The sequence below is a fragment of the Diceros bicornis genome, chromosome 24 (assembly GCF_020826845.1).
Source record: "Diceros bicornis minor isolate mBicDic1 chromosome 24, mDicBic1.mat.cur, whole genome shotgun sequence".
NCBI classification, from domain to species: domain Eukaryota; kingdom Metazoa; phylum Chordata; class Mammalia; order Perissodactyla; family Rhinocerotidae; genus Diceros; species Diceros bicornis.
In genome coordinates this window covers 37,796,092-37,813,691 of record NC_080763.1, presented here as the reverse complement: position 1 = coordinate 37,813,691, position 17,600 = coordinate 37,796,092, and the positions used below count along the sequence as shown (strand labels likewise).

Genomic DNA, 17,600 nt, shown 5'->3' with positions numbered 1-17,600 from the left:
GTGACTTGTCCAAGGTCATCCAACAAAACCAAGACTCAGACCCAAGTCTCTTATTATAATCCTCATTTTCTCCTCTCTTCCAGCCCTGTGGTTTTAAGATGGAAACAATCACTGGTCCAAGATGGGTCTCTGGACAGTTTTGCTGTCAAGATCCTCAATGTGCTCATGTAGAAAACACAGGCACATTGATTCCTCTCCTCCTTGTCCTTCAGCAAGGTTGACAGTATTAGTGAGTTAATGGACCAAGTCATTTAAAGCTCTCCCTATCCCACTAAATAGCTCTGCATAAATAGAACATATTTTTAAATGAATTTAACCTCATATTTTGAAGAAGTAATAGATGTTCATGGTACAGAATACAACTTATACCAAAAGGTGAGCAGTGAAGAGCAAATTTTCCGCTCACATTTGTTCTCCAGCCACCTACCCAATTGCCTTCCTAACAGACAGACAGTGTTAACAGTTCCTCGTGTATCCTTCAGGAGATGTCTTTTCTACACATATACAAGCAAAAACTTGTAAAGAACTTTTCTCAAATGGTGGCATGCCTTACACACAGTTCTACAACTTACTTTTAATACTTGTTAATATATTAGGTTGATCTACGTGAAATTACCAATATTCTACCATTTTGACCTACAAAATATGTTGGAAATCCTTCAATATCAGCACATAAAGAACTGCTTCAGACTTTTTTTTTTAAATAAAGTGTAACCTAGATAAGACTTCATGAATCCCAAGTGTGCACGTCCCTGTGGACCCAGCACCCAGATCAATAATTAGAATACCACCAGCACCCAGAAGACTCTCGGGGCCCCTCCCAGTCACTACCCCATTTTGAATTCTATATAAAAGGAGTCATCCAGTATGCACTGTCCTGTGTCTAGCTTTTTTTATTGGTTGCACAATAGTCCATTTTTGGAAGTCCCTTACTTTATTTAACCCTATTGGTGCCCAATTGATGGATGTTAAGGCTGTTTATAATCTTTTGCTCTTACAACCAATGGGAGCAGTGAACAACCTTGTAAATATAATGTATTTAAAAAAATGTTTTATTATGGGAAATTTCCAACACATACAAGGTAAATAGACTGGTATAATGGACAATCAGCTTTGACAACTACCAACATTCTGCCATTCTTGTTGAATGTATTTTTAGAGTAGGATTCCATTTACTTATCCAAAAAACGCCCTTTGAGAAGCCTAAATATGTAGACGTTGGAGTCTCAGCTGTATCAATGAATAGCTGTGTGTCCATGGGGAAGTTACTTAACCTCTCTTAACCCCTCTCCAATAAAATGGAGGTAATAATTCCTACTGCACAGAGTCATGGTGAGGAGAAAGGACCTCACCAGTGCTTTTCCAGCTGTAGGTAGGGCTTTGTTGAGGGGCCCAAGGAAAGATGCAGGTGGGGAAGGAAGAACTTGAACTATTGGCAATCCACTTTGTCTTTTACAGAATACTCCTGTCTTTAGTGAGATTCCATTCGATAAAAGGGTTCCAATGCTACAAAACAAAACAAAACAAAAGACAGAAAAAGAAATAGTTTGAAAGCACGGATATAATGAATGTGAAGGAGTTAGCATAGTGCCTTCAGGTTATTATCCGTCATTCTGCTTTCCCTGACTCTCCTTTTGCCTTTTCAAATCACCTTTTGACTTGTTAAAATAACTTCCTAGCCAAGGGACACTTTTATTTTAATTAAAATTTTTTCCCAGCTTTATTGAGATATAATTGACACATAACGTTGGTAAGTTTAAGGTGTACAACGTGCTGATTTGATACCCACGGTTTTTAATTAAAGCAAGAACATGCCGGCGAGAATCAAGGGATGAGGGCAGGGCGGGGAGACGTCCTAGCGAAGGTTTGCTTTGCACCAGCTGATGTCTCGAATTAGCGGCAGTCAGGTTCCTTCCTCCTCCTGCTCCCCACCCCTTCTTCTGGGAAATGGTGAGTCTCCTGTCGCTTACCCCAAGCCTCTGCTTCACTGGTTCTGGTTTCCCAATAAGTCGGAAGAGTCTAGTCCCTGTCTGCCGCGGTGTTGGTCATGAGTTCAAGTTGTTCTTCTCCCAGAGGGGCATAACTCTCAGGGGTGTCCCAGTGCCAGGAGGTGCTGGTGTGCGGGATCCCCCTCCCCCGCCTCAGCCACGACCGCCCGGCCGGCAGCCGCGCTCCCCGGGTGGGAAGTAAAGGGTCAACAGGCCCTCCCAGGCCCCCGCACCCCACCCTCCCGCACTTGCCCGCCAATCGCCTCCAGTAGAGATGCTGCGAGCCGGAGTGCGGCTGCTCGGCCGCCCGGGATAGGGCTCTCCTCCCAGCGCTGAGCACTTGGTCCTGGCAGACGCCCCAAGATTGTTGTGAGGAGTCTAGCCAGTTGGTGAGCGCTGTAATCTGAACCAGCTGTGTCCAGACTGAGGCCCCCATTTGCATTGTTTAACATACTTAGAAAATGAAGTGTTCATTTTTAACATTCCTCCTCCAATTGGTTTAATGCTGAATTACTGAAGAGAGCTAAGCAAAACCAGGTGCTTTGTCTGTGGGCTCTCCAGTGGCTGGGAGGACCCAGGCTCTCCCCTTGTCCTCTCCACGACTGGCTCGTCCCCCCTGGAATAAAAATATCGGCGAGCCCCAGGGCCCAGAGGAGGCCGAAGTTCAGGAACTGTTCCCAGGGTCCCGCACTGTGAGCTCTTTTTCTTCTCCCTTCTGCTTCTCCTGCTCACGCATCTTGGACATGCCAGGATTAAAAAGGTAGGTTTTCTGCTCCGGACTTTTTCCTCCAGAGTCTGGAAACCCTGCTAAAAACCTGATGGGTGGAAAGTGGCTGTGTGTCAGGATATTGGAAAAGGCATTTGCTAGTGATGCAATGATATTGTTAATTATAAAAAGCTGCGCCTCGGTAATTTCCATCTTGAAGCCTGCTTTTGGGAGTGGGTATTTTATAGTCCAGTTTCAGAAGTCAGAGTCTGAAAGAGGTCTGCAAAAACCTCAGAGCTTGATTCTGCTTTCTTTTCGGAAAGGGCAGCAAACTTTGTGTGCCGTTTTTTCAAAAAAATTATGTATTTTTTAAATTTGGGAGACCAGTTACTGGTTCGCTAGCAATTATTTTGCTGCATCGTCTGTTGGACAAGAGAACAGGCTAGCTGAACATCCCGAGGCTGGATTTGCTCTATGTCTGTGTGGGATTCACAAAGGGCATGCGACCCCGAAGTTTCAAGCCAATGAAAAGTGGGGACTGCAGACAGAAATACATGTAAGCGAATGTTTTGCTATTCTTTAAGGAAATTACAATTCCAGGCAAGTAATCCTTAAACCTTGAAGAACTTTATCTAGATTACACTGGCACAGTCTTTAGCCAGTGAACTCTTGAAAACGTAGTTGCTTTAGATAGATTAACTGTGTGTGTGTGTGTGTGTGTGTGTGTGTGTGTGCGTGTGTGTGTGTGCGCGCGCGCGCGCGCTGAAAACTAAGCTGTAATAATGTCATGCTGGTTTGGGGACCAGCACTTCTCCGCCAGACAGCTCTGAGGTCCGGTTAGTCTCTCTGGCTTTCCTCACAGTTTAGGATGGTGGACAAAATGGGTGGACCCACCTGTTTTCAAAAGTTCCAGAAACCAGTTATGACCATCAAAGTCTTCCCCCTGGTATTCCTATAGTTAGTTTATTTTTGGAGTTTTCTAGAGTTTTCCATGACAAGGTGTAACTATTTGTGACACTGAGAGAGCAGCAGAGCTAGGGTTTTATTTCTTTTTCGGAAAACCCTCTTGATGAGCCTGGAACTTACTTGGCCTCCAGGTCACAGCTGTGGCTCTTCCAGGAGGCCGGGCTTGAGGCCGGACCTCTCCAAGGAGACCTGTCCCGGGACTGCCCTTTAGCCAAAGGGAACGGGGGAGTTGGGCGTTGGGGGAGAAATGGGGTTCGCATGCCTTTTCCACCAGCTCTTGAAGTCGGCTGCATCCAGTCAGGCTGTTCTGTCTCCAACACAAACGAGACAGGGTTTTTATAAGCAACCGAGAGGAAACTTCATGTGAAGTAACAGGAAAACATTGAAATTCATAATATACAGCCTGGAAAATAAATTTGTTATTGTTCTTTCATTCCTTCCAGATATAAATCTGGCCTTTGCAAATATCAAACAGCTCTGGGATTTGGCTCTGTGCTTTATAAGCTCGGAGCCGTCTCCAGAGTTCTAGAACCTGGCTCACGCCGGCACTTAGATGAAATGAAAACTTGGGGACTCGTGGGGTCTTTAGTCTTTGGATCGGGGACTAGATGGAGGAAGTGGGCTTGCATCTCTGAGTGGTACATCAGGGTTCTATTCCATCTGGATGTCACCTTAATTCCGGGGCCCTCCAAGTACCCGGGGTTGCTGATTCATAGGAGCATTGCGTCATGACTGTGAGTGAGCTTTGTAATCTATTGGACACCCTTTTTATGAAGGGAGGGATTATAAAATGGAAGTGTATGTTGACAGTAACAGGCCACCAACCAGATCCCAGGTCCACTGCTCTCTGGAAGAAGCCTTCAGGAGCACCTCCTCCAGGAAGCCCTCCTTGACCTCCTATCCCTCCCCGGAGCCTGGCTCTCATGGCACTCAGTGGGTATTTCTCTCAGCACCCTAACCAAAGTGGACAAACATTATCGATTCCTGTGCTTCCAGCCAGCTCTCCAGTGACTGAGTCATAGTTTTGTAGCTCTTCTGCCTCAGTCCATGCCTGCAAGTAGTAGTTGTTTAGATAAATAGCTGTTGAACTGAATAATAATAACACTAACTAAAACTCTGTATTTGCAAAGATTTTGTATTTTTTTCCATCTTAACCTTTTATTTATTTATTTTTTTGGTGAGAGAGATTGGCCCTGAGCTAACATCCGTGCCCATCTTCCTCTATTTTATATATGGGACGCCGCCACAGCATGGCTTGATAAGCGGTGCGTAGGTCCGTGCCTGGGATCCGAACCTGCGAACCCCGGGCCGCTGAAGCAGAGCCCGCGGACTTAACCACTATGCCACCCGGCCGGCCCCGTCATCTTAAGCATTTTTAGGTGTAACGGTCAATAGTGTTAAGCACATTCACATTGTTCTGCAACCCATCTCCAGAACTCTTTTCATCTTGCAAAACTGAAACTCTGTACACATTAAACAACCATTCCCCATCTCCCCTCCCCACAGCCCCTGGCAACCACATTCTACTTTCTGACTCTATCATTTCGACTGCTCTAGGTCCCTCATATAAGAGGAATCATATAATATTTGTCTTTTTGTGACTAGCTTATTTCACTTAGCATAATGTCCTCAAGGTTCATCCAATGTGTAGCATGTGTCAGAATTTCCTTCCTTTTTAAGGCTGAATAATATTCCCTTGTATGTATATACCACATTTTGTTTATCCATTCATTTGTTGATGGACACTTGGGTTGCTTCCATCTTTTTTGGCAATTGTGAATGGTGCTGCTATGAACATGGGTGTGCACATATCTCTTCAACACTCTGCTTTCATTTCTTTTGGGTATATGCCCAGAAGTGGAATTGCTGGATCATATGGTAATTCTATTTTTAATTTTTTGAGGAACTGCCGTCCTATTTTCCACAGCGACTGCATCATTCTGCATTCCCACCAACAGTGCACAAGGGTTCCAATTTCTCCACATCCTTGCCAACGCTTGTTTCCTGCTTTTTGATTATAGCCATCCTGATGGATGTGAGGTGGTACTGATTTTGTATTTTTAAACCACATTGGCGACCACGATTTTATTGGGCAGAAGCTCGTGAGTGATGAAGGGTAGACGTCGCAGGCTCAGAGAGGTGTGGTGGCTTGTGAATGGCACAGCCGGCCTGACCCACCGTTTCTTGACTCTTCCTCCTACGTTTCCCCTGCCGTGTTTCTTCTTCTCCAGGCTGCCAAGGTCCCCACCTCCTCTTCTCCCTCAGGGCCTGCGAGAAGCCTGCTCTGGGATTAAGTGACTTTCCTGCAACACTTTTCTTCCGTAGAACTCAACTGCTTCACATTCCCCTTCCTCTCTTTTCATCCTTCGAGGGCACTATGGCTCGTTCACCCTGTAATCATTTCAGAATAAAGATGCTCAAAACTCAGGCAAATCTCCCGTGTGGGGAGGAGAGACCAAAGCAGCTGGTTGATACATTGTTAATACCACAACGGTGGATTTTAGACTTTTTCTTTGAAGCAGCAAAACTTTTTATTTAAAAATGCCATCTTGGGCTGGCCGGGTGGTGTAGTGGTTAGGGTGCACACTTCGCTTTGGCAGCCTGGGGTTCGCAGGTTCGGATGCCGGGCATGGACCTACGCACAGCTCATCAAGCCATGCTGTGGCGGCGTCCCACGTATAAAGTAGAGGAAGATGGGCACGGATGTCAGCCCAGGGCCAATCTTCCTCAGCAAAAAGAGGAGGATTGGCAATAGATGTTAGCTCAGGGCTGATCCTCCTCACAAAAACAAAACAAAAAACCATCTTACACATTATCCCAACATATGAAACCAGTGGAAGAGGCTCAGTTGAGTTTGGGATGGTTCGGGTACTTGGAAACCCCTTGGCCTCCCCAGAGTGCAGCCCCCCGAGTATAAGCACAAAGGAAGTCCCCAGTGTACGTGCCCGGGCTGCGGGAGGCCCCTGTTCAGCCCAGACCTGGATCCCTGCAGTATCTGGGGCATTTATATGGACTTGCTCTCCACAGGTATCCACAGATACTCACTGTGACCATTCTGGCTCTCTGTCTTCCGTGTCCTGGGAATGCACAGGTAAGATTTTTATTTTGTTAATTATCTGGAAGTGGGTTGAAAACCAGGGTGAGGGTGTCTGGCCACGAGTTTTAGAATTCCGGGATTGTGGGGGTGGGAGGGGCTTAAAGTTCACCTAAGCTGAGCTCCTCATTGTGTGGAGATGAACGCTGGGGCTCAGGGAAGTGGAGACTTGCCCCAGTGGGCGTAGTTTATAAGTGGCAGGCCTGGGACGTCAGTGTCCTGACTCCTGGTCCAAGACTCTTAATCAGATCACACCGCCTCGAGTGTGCCCCTCGGGGGGTCTTGACTTATCGTAAATGTGAAAAAGTCAAGTGTGCTCTGGCGTTGCTGGGTGATAGTGCCCCTGGGGTGCCTGGGTGTGGCCCACGGGGGTCTGTGTGTCAGCCTTCCCCTGCTGGAGGAGGAGGGCAGAAGAAGTGGATGCAGTGGGAGGTGATTCAGCTCCAGACCCTCGAGGACCCACCTCTGGGCAGAGACCACCTCAGAGGAGGGTGAAGGGGAGAAGGCGGTGAGGCCCAGGGTGATGGTCTGCAGCATCCCTGACTTTACACAGCGACGTTTGTGTCAGCCCTTGAGAAATGTGGGCGGATCCCTCCTGCAAGCTCTTTGGTTCAGGAGAGAAATGAGGGAAGCCCCACCCCTGAGCAGGGCTGAGGGGCTGCAGGCAGGTAGGGGAATAGTTTTCCCTTCTTATTAAGCATTTTGAAAGGTATTCAGGCCATTGGGAGTGGAAAGAATGTTGGGAAGAGTAACAAAGACTTTTAGACCTTGGAGGGACCTTGGAGTCCTCTAATTCAGCCTCGTGGTGACAGATGAAGACATCCAGGCCCAGAGAGGGCGGCCGTTACAGGATCGTGTTAACTGCATGTTAAGTGCTTCACATATGTTAACACATTCAGTCCTGGCAACCACTCAGCAATAAGTGCTATCACCCCCATTCTACAGATGAGGAAACTGAGAACCAGAAAAGTTATGCAGCAAGTAGGGGCTACAGTGGGAATTTGAAGCCAGGCAGTCCAGTGGACTTGAACCCACGCCAGCACTTCGTTGGTGAGTCAGGGGTGCAACCCAGGTTTCCTGGCTTCCCGAGCCTTATGGCACAGCCTCCTGGCTCATCTGCTCCATTTCTTTTGCCCTAAGGCCCTAGACACCTGAACCTACTCCCATGAATGCGGGTTAAATCCATCGTCTCCACCAACCAACCCACAGCTCAGGGAAGCCGAGCTCCTGAAGCTGTAGGGAGTGCCAGGTCCCACAGTCAAAAACACACCTCCTTGGCTTATCCCTATAAAATGTCAGGCTCTAGGGTCTTTCCAAAAGGTCCGCTGATAGTCAATCCCCACAACATTTTTTTTTTTTTTTATGAGGAGGATCAGCCCTGAGCTAATATCCATGCTAATCTTCCTCTTTTTGCTGAGGAAGACCAGCTCTGAGCTAACATCTATTGCCAATCCTCCTCCTTTTTTCTCCCCAAAGCCCCAGTAGATAGTTGTATGTCATAGTTGCACATCCTTCTAGTTGCTGTATGTGGGACGTGGCCTCAGTATGGCCGGAGAAGCGGTGTGTCGGTGCACGCCCGGGATCCGAACCCCGGGCCCCCAGTAGCAGAGTGCATGCACTTAACCGCTAAGCCACGGGGCCGGCCCAAGAGAGCCATTGCCTTAAAAAGCAGTCATATCCACTCTCAGAAAGGGATGAACATAGGGTGTGACTCATCGGGCAGATCAGATGTGATTATTATTGCTCTTCATAACTAGAGCAGGAAAAAGCCCCAATAACCAACTGCTAAAAATGAGGGTTTTGAAGCAATGGTGTGAGAGCTTAAAAAGTAATGCTAAGTGTGAAATGATTGTAAGGAAAAAAAAAAGACAAAAAGGCATTATAATACAGTGTTGGTATTATGGATGCTTTTGTTCTTCACTCCATTTCTTGAACTTTCTGTGATGCAGTTATATTTTAAAAGTAAAAAAAAATAATAATTACGGAAAATGACCTTGCCTCTTTTTTCTGTCTCCTTTCCTGCAGCAACAATGCACTAACGGTTTTGACCTGGACCGCCCGTCGGGACAGTGTTTAGGTATGAGGCCACTGAAGATGCTTCCCTGGGTGGGGCATTCAGCATCAACCGGATCACAGGGTCATTTCTTTCTCAGCCGTAGTTCAGTATTGGCAAATCTGCATTAGCCTGGCCCATGGGAGAAAACAGTGCCACAGAATGTTGAAGTCAATGATGCCTTTTATTGACTGTCTTCTTTGTGCCTAGCACGGAGCTGAGCCCTGGAGGGGGCAAAGATGAGTAAGAATTGATCCCTGTCCCCAAGGAGCTCTCCATCTGTGTTAGTTTTCTATGGCTGCCGTAACAATTGCCACAAATTTAGTGGCTTAAACAACACAAATTTATTATCTCACAGGTCTATAGGTCAAAAGTTCCACCAGGCTAAAATGAAGGTGCCGGCAGGGGCTCGTTCCTTCCTGGAGGCTCTGGGGGGAATCTACTTCCTTGCTTGTCTGTGTTATTGGCGGAATTCAGTTTCTTTCTTTCTTTTTTTTTAAATTGGGATATAATTGACATATAACATTGTGTAAGTTTAAGGGGTACAATGTGTTGATTTGATACACTTATAGATTGCAATATGATTGCCATCATAACATTTGGCAGCACCTCCATCCTGTCACACAATTACTATTTCTTTTTTGTGGTGAGAACATTTAAGATCTACTCTTTCAGCAATTTTCGAGTATACAATACATTACTGTTAATTATAATCACAATGTTGTACATCAGATCCCCAGAACTCATTCATCTTCTAATTGGAAGTTTGTACTGTTTGACCAACATCTCCCCATTTCCCCCACCCCCCAGCCCCTGGTAACCAACACTCTACTCTCTATTTCCATAAGTTTGGGTTTTTAGATTCCACATATAAGTGAGATCATACAGTATTTGTCTTTCTCTGTCTGACTTACCTCACTTAATGTAACGCCTTCAAGATCCATCTATGTTGTTGTTGCAAATGGCAGGATTTCCTTCTTTCTTATGGCTGGATAATGTTCCATTGTGTGTGTGTATGTGTGTGTGTATATATATATATGTATACATATATATATAGGTACCACATCTTCTTTATCCATTCATCTGTTGATGGACACTTAGGTTGTTTCCATATCTTGGCTATTGTGAATAATGCTGCAATGAACATGGGAGTGCAGATATCTCTTCAATATCCTATTTTCATTTCCTTTGGATATATACCCAGAAGTGGAATTGCTGGATCATATATGGTAGTTCTATTTTTAATTTTTTTTTTTTGTGAGAAGGATAGGCCCTGAGCTAACATCTGCCAATCCTCCTCTTTTTGCTGAGGAAAACTGGCTCTGGGCTAACATCTGTGCCCGTCTTCCTCCACTTTATATGGGACGCCGCCACAGCATGGCTTGATAAGTGGTGCGTTGCTGTGCGCGTGGGATCCGAACTGGCGAACCCCAGGCCGCTGCAGTGGAGCACGCGCACCCAACCGCTTGTGCCACTGGGCCGGCCTCTCTATTTTTAATTTTGCAAGGAACTTCTATACTGTTTTCCGTAGTGGTTGCACCAATTTACATTCCCGTAGACTTCAGTTTCTTGTGGTTGTAGGACTGAGGCACCCCCCCCCCCCCAGCCCCGGCTGCCTTGCTGGCTGTCAGCTGAGGACCTTTCCCAGCTTCTAAAGATTATCCTCATTCCTTGGGTCATGGCCCCCTCCTCCATCTTCAAAGCCAACACTGTGAGTTAAGTCGCTCACATACTTTGAATCTCTTCTTTCTCTGTTGTTGCATCTCTCTGACCAACCCCTCTGCCTCTTCCTTTTCCACTTTTAAGGACCCATGTGATCACACTGGGCCCACCCAGATAATCCCAGATAATCCTCCCATCTCGAGGTCAGCTGATTAGCAACTTTAATTCTATCTGCTACCTCTGCCATGGTTCCTAGAGGCAGAAGACATTCTGGAGGCTTTTCTCGTAGCATGCCATCTAGTGGAAGAAGTAGACCAAGACTTAGTGAGTCTGTACAGGGTGGAATAAAGTCATTGCCCGGTGGAGGTGAAAGCAAGGGGCCCTGTCAAAACCGGGGAGAGAGTGATGCCTGTGTCTGGGGTCATGGAGGTCACATTTGAATTGGGTGTTGAAGGATGAGTAAGATCCTGAGAAACAGCATTCCAGGTGGAAAGAACAGCAAAAGCAAAGACCAGAGGTGGAAAGGACATTCAGAGTATAGAATAGTTCGTTGTGGATGGAGCACAGGATACATAAAAAGAATAGGCAGCCCCACTTGCCCCCACCTCAGGGATGTATTTAGCTTTTTAATTATATTTGATTCAGGCCAAATCATTTGTCTTCCCTGAGCTCACATCAGCTGAGAACCAGAGGGGAGACAGATGGTTCCAAAAAATGACCAGTGGTGAGGAATACAACCCTGCCCTGGAAAATCTAGGCCTGAACTTTGGTTTAAAGTGAAGGGGAATGAGGATGAGGATGAGGAGGGATGCAGGGAGGGGCAGCAGCTTTCTTTTCTGGCCCACCAGTTTGAACGATGATTTCAGGCTTATGGTTAGAGAACCGGGCATTCTGAGCCTCAGCGTTTCCCTTTCCTGAGTGGGGAGTTGGCGTGAGTTTCTCAGATGAGAAGGCTGGGTGAGCTGTCAGGCTTTAGGCAACTCTCCCCCTGCCTCTGGTCTGCTTGGAGCAGCCCCCAAGCTGCTGTGAGGGCCCAGAGTGAGGGATCAGGCCGGCCGCTCCCGCTGCAGCCAGAGGTCAGGCCTCCCCTGCCCCCACCCAGCAAGGCTGATTTTCTAGAGAATCCACTTCCCTGTCCAGGCAGAACAAGCAGAGCACCAGCCCGGCTGGACGCAGGCCCGTCTGCTGGCACGGTGTGAGCTGACTTTCAAGTAAGGCTCCGCTTTCTGAACAAATAACTAGCTCTTGGCCAAGCCTCGTCTTTCCTGACGCAAAGGACTCTTTCTCCCCTGCCCAGCTGTTACTTGGAGTAGAAGTGGGAACAATTCTTAGGTCCATCCCAGTGTTTCCCGAACGTTGTAGGGCGTACTGGAGTCCCCGAGGTGTGTTTAGATGATACACCCATGGATAAACACTCTTTATTTTATTAGTTGTATAATTTATTTTAATTGTTATATATTTATTTTTACTGTTACCTTCTGTTTATGCTGATTGGTAGCATTTTTCTTTTGCTGTAGTTATGTAAGATTAAAAAAATACATTTACTTGGGTTTCAAATGTGAGTTCATTTAAAGAAAAGTACTAAGCACGTGATAGTGCAGTTTTTTGTGGAGATGGCCCAAATCGTGATGGCGGTGTTGGATGGCTGATGTTTGGATGGCACTGGTCAATTTGATTCAGTTCAGCTACAATTTGGGAGTAACTCCTGGCAATGAGACAGGGGCTGCCCTGCATGTTTGGGAGCAGATGCTGGTGGAGAGTGTTTTGGGGTCTTTCATGGTGCTCTCGGTACAGAGCTCTGCTTAAATGTGCACCTTGCACAGTGTGGCCGGGGCACTAACGCTCGTCCTTTCTGTGCCCCTTCTAGACATCGATGAGTGCCGGACCATCCCTGAGGCCTGCCGAGGCGACATGATGTGTGTTAACCAAAACGGCGGGTATTTATGCATCCCCCGAACAAACCCAGTGTATCGGGGGCCCTACTCGAACCCCTACTCGAACCCCTACTCAGGGCCGTACCCAGCAGCTGCCCCACCGCTGTCGGCTCCAAACTACCCCACAATTTCGAGGCCTCTCATCTGCCGCTTTGGATACCAGATGGACGAAAGCAACCAGTGTGTGGGTGAGTAGCCAGCATCTTAGTCCTCCTGTCTGTGTGCTCTGGTGAAGGCATCGCCCTCATCCTCCCCAAGTGGGATGACAGCTTCCAAGCAATGCCCCAGTGAAACAACTTACTTGCTACATAGTTCTTCCACTCTTAGTAGCCTGTATCTCTGGGCACCTGCCCACCCAGAGAGTAGTTTAGTTTGCTGTCTCATTGACAGTGCTCCAGAAAGCCAATTTGTTTTTCTTAATTTTCTTTTCTCTATCTATCTATCTATCTATCCATCTATCTATCTATCTACCTATTTATCATCTATCTATTTAAAGACCAAGCTCATATTTTCTCTATTCAATAACAAAAGCATCTGGTCAAACTTAGTAAGTGAATCTCAGAAAGAAGATCTAGAAAGGACCAGAACTTTCTCTTCAACACCTCTCACCCTTGAATGGAATGTATGCTCCTACAATAAAAGAAGCCTTGAGGGGGGCCGGCCCGGTGGCGCAAGCGGTGAAGTGCGCGCGCTCCGCTGTGGCGGCCCGGGGTTCGCTGGTTTGGATCCCGGGCGCGCACCGACGCACTGCTTGGTAAGCCATGCTGTGGCGGCGTCCCATATAAAGTGGAGGAAGATAGGCACAGATGTTAGCCCAGGGCCGTCTTCCTCAGCAAAAAAAGAGGAGGATTGGCGGATGTTAGCTCAGGGCTGATCTCCTCACAAAAAAAAAAAAAAGAAGCCTTGAGGGCCAAGACCAACTGTTCTAGAAAGAAAGCGGGTTCCTTGGGTGGGAACCAATGTTCTTTTGGCCAAAAGGAGCTTCGCTGATGGGAGCTCAAGGAAGGGGAGACCTCTGGGAGGAAGGAGACACCATATGCCATGAGGTCCCGAGGGGTGGTCGAGTGGTGTGACCGGTGCCCTAGTGAGACTGGGACTTCTGTTGGCCCATGTGGCTTTGGTGGAGGGTTACCCGGGATCCTCCCTGCTCTCTTTGGTTGTGGCTGGACCAAAACCTTGTAACTGTCTGCAGCTTTGGGAGATGGTTGAGAGTGATGGCTCCAAACTTATTTGATCAGGTACTCCGTCCGCAAAATCTTTTGAGCCTGGACCCCCATTATATGCATATTTATAAATACATACATATCCTGTTATACCAATATGGTTTGAGAAGTATAAAGCATACATAAGAAATAGAAAAATTTAAAGGATGTGACAAAAATAACTGTGAATTGAAGTTCTAATACTCCCTTTCTGTGCCCTGAAAGTTTGGGAGAACAGGGGTCTACCTAGTGAGGTTTTTGTTGGTCTCATTTCAGGGCCCTGGAGTGTTGAGCTGTGACCAACTGTTGGAGAGGCTGTGCTGGTTATTTTGTAATGTCTTCTATATGTTCATGCAAATAAGTGTTCACTTCCATCTGAATACATGCAACTAGTATGCAAACAGGCATCCTTCAGAGCTTCAAGGGAAAACTGGATACACCTGAACCCAAACTTCTCCATTCTTACTGGTCACAAGGGGCGTGGGATGTGTGTGTGTGTGAGAGAGAGAGAGAGGGAGGAAGGAGAGCTGGTTGATGGTCACTCTGAATATGATGAGTGTGTAAAGGGAAAGACTGTGACAAGCAAGCCATGGACTGATGCTTTGGTGGTGAAGATAGTCACACACTTCCTTATAACAAGCAACAGAACAATAAGCCATTGTAACTGGAAGAGACTTGAACAATCTTTAACATCAGCCTCTTCATTTTATAGCAGAGGGAACGTGGACTCCAACAAGGGAGATAATTACAGAGGTGGGATGGGAGTCCAGCTCTCCTGACAACCAGTCTGCATTTTCCTAACTCGACCACGTGACCGCTCTCATCTGGTAGAAAAGAAATAATCCCCAAAGGGGATGCAGAGAGAGGTTGGGTGGCAGTGCTGTTCTTCCAAGACGTCCTGTGGGGCTGGATAAGCCAAGTGACCATGTGCAGGACTTGAAGTGAGGAAGGGGGTGAAATGAGAATTCGGGGCACCCCAGCATTTCAGGAGGGGGCCTCTCGTGGTTGTGGTGTAGGCTCCTGTACCAGATGTCGGGGGCAGTCCCACAGGCCCCTTATGTGGAACAGCTGGGAACTGCCGCTATCCTCCTCCCTCCCAGAGACCACCTTCCAAGATCCCTGTGCCCTTGAGAATAAAGACGGGGCTGGGAACCTATTTGTCTCCTGGGCCCTATGATGTCTTACAGTTTTACTGCTCCAAACCTGTCACGCGGGAGATGCAGAGCCTTCATAATGGCCCTTTTGTAAGAAGAATACAATCTAGGAACCCTAGTGAGGACTGGCACCGGGCCTGTCCGTTTCCAGAAAGTTCAGCATTATGCATTCATAAGTCCCGGTTCTTTCTAACTTCCCTTCACTCCACCCCACTGTTTCCTGATGTACAGAGGTCCTTCTGGGCATTGTGAGAGGTGGCGTCACCGGGGAGGGGGCAAGAGAAGGAACAGGGAAGGGAGGCTCTCCATCCGCTGTTCCCTCCAGAAACGGGGATGAGAGAGGTGAGCCTGAGACAGGCAACAGGGAGGCAAGGTGCAGAAGAGGGAGAAAGAGGTGAGGCTGGAGGTGTCACTGCCCAGAGAAAGAGAATGTCAGTGTTTCCCAGAACGCAGGTCTGATCCTGCAGGGGAAGCATGGAGTGAGCGGTGTGTAATCGGGGAGAACTGGGAAACATTTCTGAAACTTTGGTGTTCTAGGAGAGGACAACATCTCCAAAGGGATCTTCTCCTCCTCCTCAATACAAAAAACAATAAACAACAGTAATGACAGCAGCAGTAGTAATAATAGCAAACAAATATATAGGGCTGTGTGCCAGGGTCTTTACATGAATTAACACATTTAATCCTCACCACAACCCTATGCTGTAGGGCTGTTATTATTCCTATTGTACTGTTGAGGACCCGGAGCACAGAGAGGTTAAGAAACTTGTCCAGGGCCGGCCCCGTGGCTTAGCGGTTAAGTGTGCGCGCTCCGCTGCTGGCGGCCCGGGTTCGGATCCCGGGCGCGCACTGACGCACCGCTTCTCCGGCCATGCTGAGGCCGCGTCCCACATACAGCAACTAGAAGGATGTGCAGCTATGACATACAACTATCTACTGGGGCTTTGGGGAAAGAAAAAAAGGAGGAGGATTGGCAATAGATGTTAGCTCAGAGCCAGTCTTCCTCAGCAAAAAGAGGAGGATTAGCATGGATGTTAGCTCAGGGCTGATCTCCCTCAGCAAAAGAAACTTGTCCAAGGTCACACAGTGAACGGAGAGTGAGCCAGGGTTTGTACCCATTTAGGCTCTGGATGAGGAAACTGAGGCTCAACGAGGTAAAGATTTGTTCAAAGCCTCTCAGAGAGTCGGTACTGGAGCCATGATTAAAATCAAGGGCATTTTCTGGCTTTTTTCTTTTTTCTGCTGACGAAGATTTGCCCTGAGCTAACATCTGTGCCAGTCTTCCTCTATTTTGAATGTGGATTGCTGCCACAGTGTGGTGCCAACAAGTGGTGTAGGTCTGTGCCGGGGATCTGAACCCGGGCTGCTGAAGCGGACATGTCGAACTTAACCACTAGGTCACTAGGCCGGCCCCCCTTTTTTTTCTTGTAATTAAAAATTTTCTTCTGTAACATTTTGAACCTAGACAAAAGCAGAGAAAACATCATGAACACTTACCTACCCGTCACCCAGCTTCAGTAATTATCAGCATGACCCAGTCTCACGTCTTCTTAACTCTCACCCAGTGGATTAATTTAAAGCAAATCCCAGGCATCATATCATTTCATCCTTAAACACTTCAGAATATATCTCTCAGAGGTAAAGATTATTTTAAAAAAAATGGCCGCAATATTGTTATCCAACTTACAAAAATCGACAATAATTCCTTTTTATCATTAAATGTCCAGGTGGAGTTCATATTTGCCTGATCATTGCTTCAATGTCTTTTTTCTGTTGGTGTTTGAATCAGATCCAAACAAGGTCTTCAGACTGCGTTTGATTGACAAGCCTCTTAAATATCTCCTAATCGTTTTTGTTTCTCTTGCCACCTGCTTGTTGAAGAGGCTGAGGTGTTTGTCCTGCAGAATTTCCTACATTTGGGATTTTGCTGATCGCATCCTGTGGTGGTATTTAACATGTCCCTTCATCATCTATTTTTCTGTAAACTGGTGCTAGTTACATTGAGAGACCCGATCCGGTTCAGGTGTGATTTTTTTTGGGCAAACTGCTTCCCAGGTAGCACTCTTCCTCTCCTGTGCCTCCTTGTGCTGGTTTCTTCTAAGTATACGAAAGGCTGCTTTATAGAAGCAAATGGACATCCCCTTTCACTCTGCTTCCTTTTTCTGGGTTTTGGACCCACTTGCAAGGAAGCAGTTTCCTCCCTTTGCCCAGATTAGATGGGGCCCTGTTTCTGCAGGCCGGGCAGGGCCGGGCTCGGCGCCCGCGTCCTCTGTGCCTCCGAGCTTCCTTCTCCACTTCTCTGGTTTGGGTTCCCCTTTGGCTGTGACTAGCCCCTGCTCCTTCTGGAACAAAGTTTGGCCTCCGCTTTGTCCACAAGCCCCTAGACGTAAATCGGGGTCCCTCGGGGCACTTGCAGACAGAGTGAGCAGTGGCCCAAGAATGCCGCTCCTGAGCCAGGAGAGGTTTGCGTCGTGAAGAAAAGTGTCATCTCGGCTTGGAGGTGCCCGGCGCTAGGGCCACCTCCACGAGGGTGGTGGGACTCAAGGCTGGTTAGAATGTGTCCCCCAGATGCCGGACCCTGGGGAGACCTGGCAACCAGCTTCTCAGGGGTGGAGAGTGAGATGGATGTGGTTAATCGTCAAGGAGGAAAGGGCTGATGGAGGGAAGCCCCACCTGCCTAGAATATAGCCCAGACCCAGACAGAAAGCAAAATGGACCACGCACAAAGGGTTCTGGGCTGGCCAGCAGACGTCGCGGAAGCAGCACGGTGTGGGATTAACAGTTTTGGTGCTGAGGGCTCAGGGAGAGCGGTGAGCTGAGCAGAGGGGCTGGGGCACGCTG

General features: G+C 47.5%; 1 protein-coding gene across 1 annotated transcript in view; it reads left to right on the top strand.

Annotated features, from left to right (window-relative positions):
- The first annotated feature begins 2,384 nt into the window (after positions 1-2,384).
- FBLN5 (fibulin 5) overlaps positions 2,385-17,600 on the top strand; it is a 75,689-nt gene continuing 60,473 nt past the window's right edge. The window contains exons 1-4 of the mRNA XM_058567566.1: positions 2,385-2,748; positions 6,688-6,751; positions 8,780-8,831; positions 12,337-12,591. Of these exons, the coding sequence (XP_058423549.1) occupies positions 2,732-2,748; positions 6,688-6,751; positions 8,780-8,831; positions 12,337-12,591 (388 nt within the window). The 5' untranslated portion in view covers positions 2,385-2,731. The remainder of the gene's footprint in view (positions 2,749-6,687; positions 6,752-8,779; positions 8,832-12,336; positions 12,592-17,600) is intronic.